Source organism: Rhincodon typus, unplaced genomic scaffold (assembly GCF_021869965.1).
Source record: "Rhincodon typus isolate 14 unplaced genomic scaffold, sRhiTyp1.1 hic_rhity00006668, whole genome shotgun sequence".
Taxonomy (NCBI): domain Eukaryota; kingdom Metazoa; phylum Chordata; class Chondrichthyes; order Orectolobiformes; family Rhincodontidae; genus Rhincodon; species Rhincodon typus.
In genome coordinates this window covers 1-2,628 of record NW_025972306.1, presented here as the reverse complement: position 1 = coordinate 2,628, position 2,628 = coordinate 1, and the positions used below count along the sequence as shown (strand labels likewise).

Below are 2,628 nucleotides of genomic sequence, written 5' to 3'. Positions count from 1 at the left end.
GCTGCTTGGCCTGCTGTGTTCATCCAGCTCTACACCTTGTTACCAACAATGTGACATAAATTAGTTTTAATTATTTGGAAAAGATGACAAAAGATGTTACATAACGGGGCAACACCTTGCTCAAACTTTTGTTTTGAGAAAATGTTGTATGATCTGTATGGCTGATTAAAAAAAAAAGTTCACTTGTAAATGCTATTGATTGCACTCAGCAGGAGTTACTTTTCCTGCCCCTCAGTAGAGAATGTTCAAAATGGCAGTTTAGGTGTTCGTGCTATGTTGCTAAGAATTTGGAAATCAGTATTTCTATTCATAGATTTCTTTTTGTAATGAGAAAACAACTAATATTTCAATAAGGTTTGGATTATTAATTATTTTATGCCTTAAGTAAAATAAATGTTTATACGAAGTGAAACAAAATAACAGCTTCTATAGAAAAGAAACACAATACAAGATAACAAGAACTGCAGATGCTGGAATCCAAGACAACACAGCATGGAGCTGGAGGAACACAGCAGGCCAGGCAGCATCAGAGGAGCAGGAAAGTTGATGTTTCGGGTCAACTGCTCCTCTGATGCTGCCTGGCCTTCTATGTTCCTCCAGCTCCATGCTGCGTTGTCTCTGACTCCAGCATATGCAGTTCTTGCTATCTCCAAGGAAATGGAGTTAATGATACTTTTTAAAATTCCTGCAAAGGTTATGAGTATCACTGGCAAGACCAAAATTTGTTGCCCATCCCTAGTCACACTTGAACTGGTTTTCTGAACCACTTCATTGGGCAATTAAGCATCAACAACGTTAGTGTGGATTTAGGACCGGGCATAATCTAGGGTTTGGTTAGCTCATTTGGCTGGATGGCTGATTTGCAATGCAGAATGGCACCAACAGCGTGGGTTCAATTCTCATACCGGTTGCGGTTACCACGAAAAGGTGCCTCCTTTTCATATTCTCCCTTCACTTGAGACATGGTGACCCTCAGATAAAACCACCATCAGTCAGCTCTGTCTACTGACAGAGCAATCCTCTGGTATAAAGGTGACTTTAAGAATAAGGACATTAGTGCACCAGATCAGTTTTTAGACAGATGGTTAAACGGCCACCATTAGACCAACTTTTAATTCTAAATTCCATTGAATTCACCAGCTGCCATGGTGGGATTTGCACCCCATGTCCTCAAAAACATTAAAATAGGCTGCTGGATTAACAGTCCAGTGAAATTAGCACTTTGCCACCTCCTCCCCTTATCTGTATATAATGCTATCCTATTTTTCAGAAATTTAAAAAAACATAAGGTGGATTCCATCAGAGTATCAGACTGGTGCTCTTTTGACAGTTATAAAAGGCAAATTTGAAAAGCTTAAGCGTCAGGGCACATTTTAACTCCTAAACCTATCAGACAGAGAATAAGGACCTACATGGAAGCAAATGGGTAACAGTGAGGACATGCGTGTGTGCCCTTGCAACTATTATTTTTTAAAGTTCAATTCTGAAAGCAAACAAATCTTGAAATTTACACCAGGCAAGGGTGAATTGATCTCTGATCTCACAATACTTGGAAGAGAGTAGTAATCAAGGTGTGAATGAAGAGTTAAGATTGAGATTAGTGACAGCAGGGTTAGGAGTATGAAAGATGTTTCAAAATAAAAATATGACAGGAGATAGTAGGAATGTGGAGAGGTGAGGTCACTGTCTCAGATACCTACAAAGCCTTCAAGAAGCTCTGTTCTTGTGTACTTCTTTAATAAAGAAGCGTGGTAACATAGCATTCCATGCTCAACACCTGCTTTCTAATATTGGTTAGTGGTTGGTCAAAACTGCAGAGGCCTTGGATGGTTATGTTTTGTAAAACACAGTTCTCATTCAATGATGGTAGAAATATTCCAGATACAGCCTCTATTTAAATGCTCCTGTTTCAGGCTTCCTTAATTCATTGTGAATTGTTCCCAAAAGAAGCCAAACCATAGTTGGTATCCATTTGGTTAGTTTTACTCAGATGTATAGGGTAAATAATTAACTTTTCTTATTGTTGACTTAAATTTAAACATATAAAGCATGCTCTAATTTCAAAATCTGATCAATCTACTAAGTGAAGTTTAAAGGTCTTGGAATGTTTTCTTGAGATAAGATGTACTACACAAGCACATGATGTTGACGGTGTATAAAATGCAATTACTGTAGTTCCTAGATTGGTTCAGTTGGCATAATGACAAACATGATGGGCCAGATGCCAAGACTGTCACCTACCCACTTTCTAAATTCAGTTTCCTTACTTAAAGAAGAATCCTCACATTTTCTCCTCTGGAAATTTCAGAGCAAGTGAACAAAGACTTACTTTTCTACAGACGAGCGTTTCTGTGATTTGCTCTTATAATTCAAAGCAATTTTAGCATCCATTCCAGTGTAGACAGCCACACCTGGAAATCAAAGTGCATGATTTACATTGGAGAAATAATAAGCTCAGTTATTCCGCAGACGTTTCGTTACCATGCTTGGTAACATCCTCAGTGCAGCCTCTGATGAAGCGTCAGTGTGTTTTCCCGCCTGGCTTTTAAACGCTGGGGTCCGTTGCGATGGATTGCCTCACTTCCGGGTTTCCTCCGTAGTGGAATGTATATGGGGTCAAGTTCAATG

At 39.1% G+C, this 2,628-nt stretch overlaps 1 protein-coding gene across 1 annotated transcript in view; it reads right to left on the bottom strand.

Moving 5' to 3' along the window:
• LOC125482172 (phospholipid-transporting ATPase IF-like) overlaps positions 1–2,418 on the bottom strand; it is a gene marked incomplete at both ends in the record, with an annotated part of 7,904 nt that extends 5,486 nt beyond the window's left edge. Inside the window, one exon of the mRNA XM_048594175.1 lies at positions 2,330–2,418. Within this exon, the coding sequence (XP_048450132.1) occupies positions 2,330–2,418 (89 nt within the window). The remainder of the gene's footprint in view (positions 1–2,329) is intronic.
• Between the last annotated feature and the right edge of the window lie 210 nt (positions 2,419–2,628).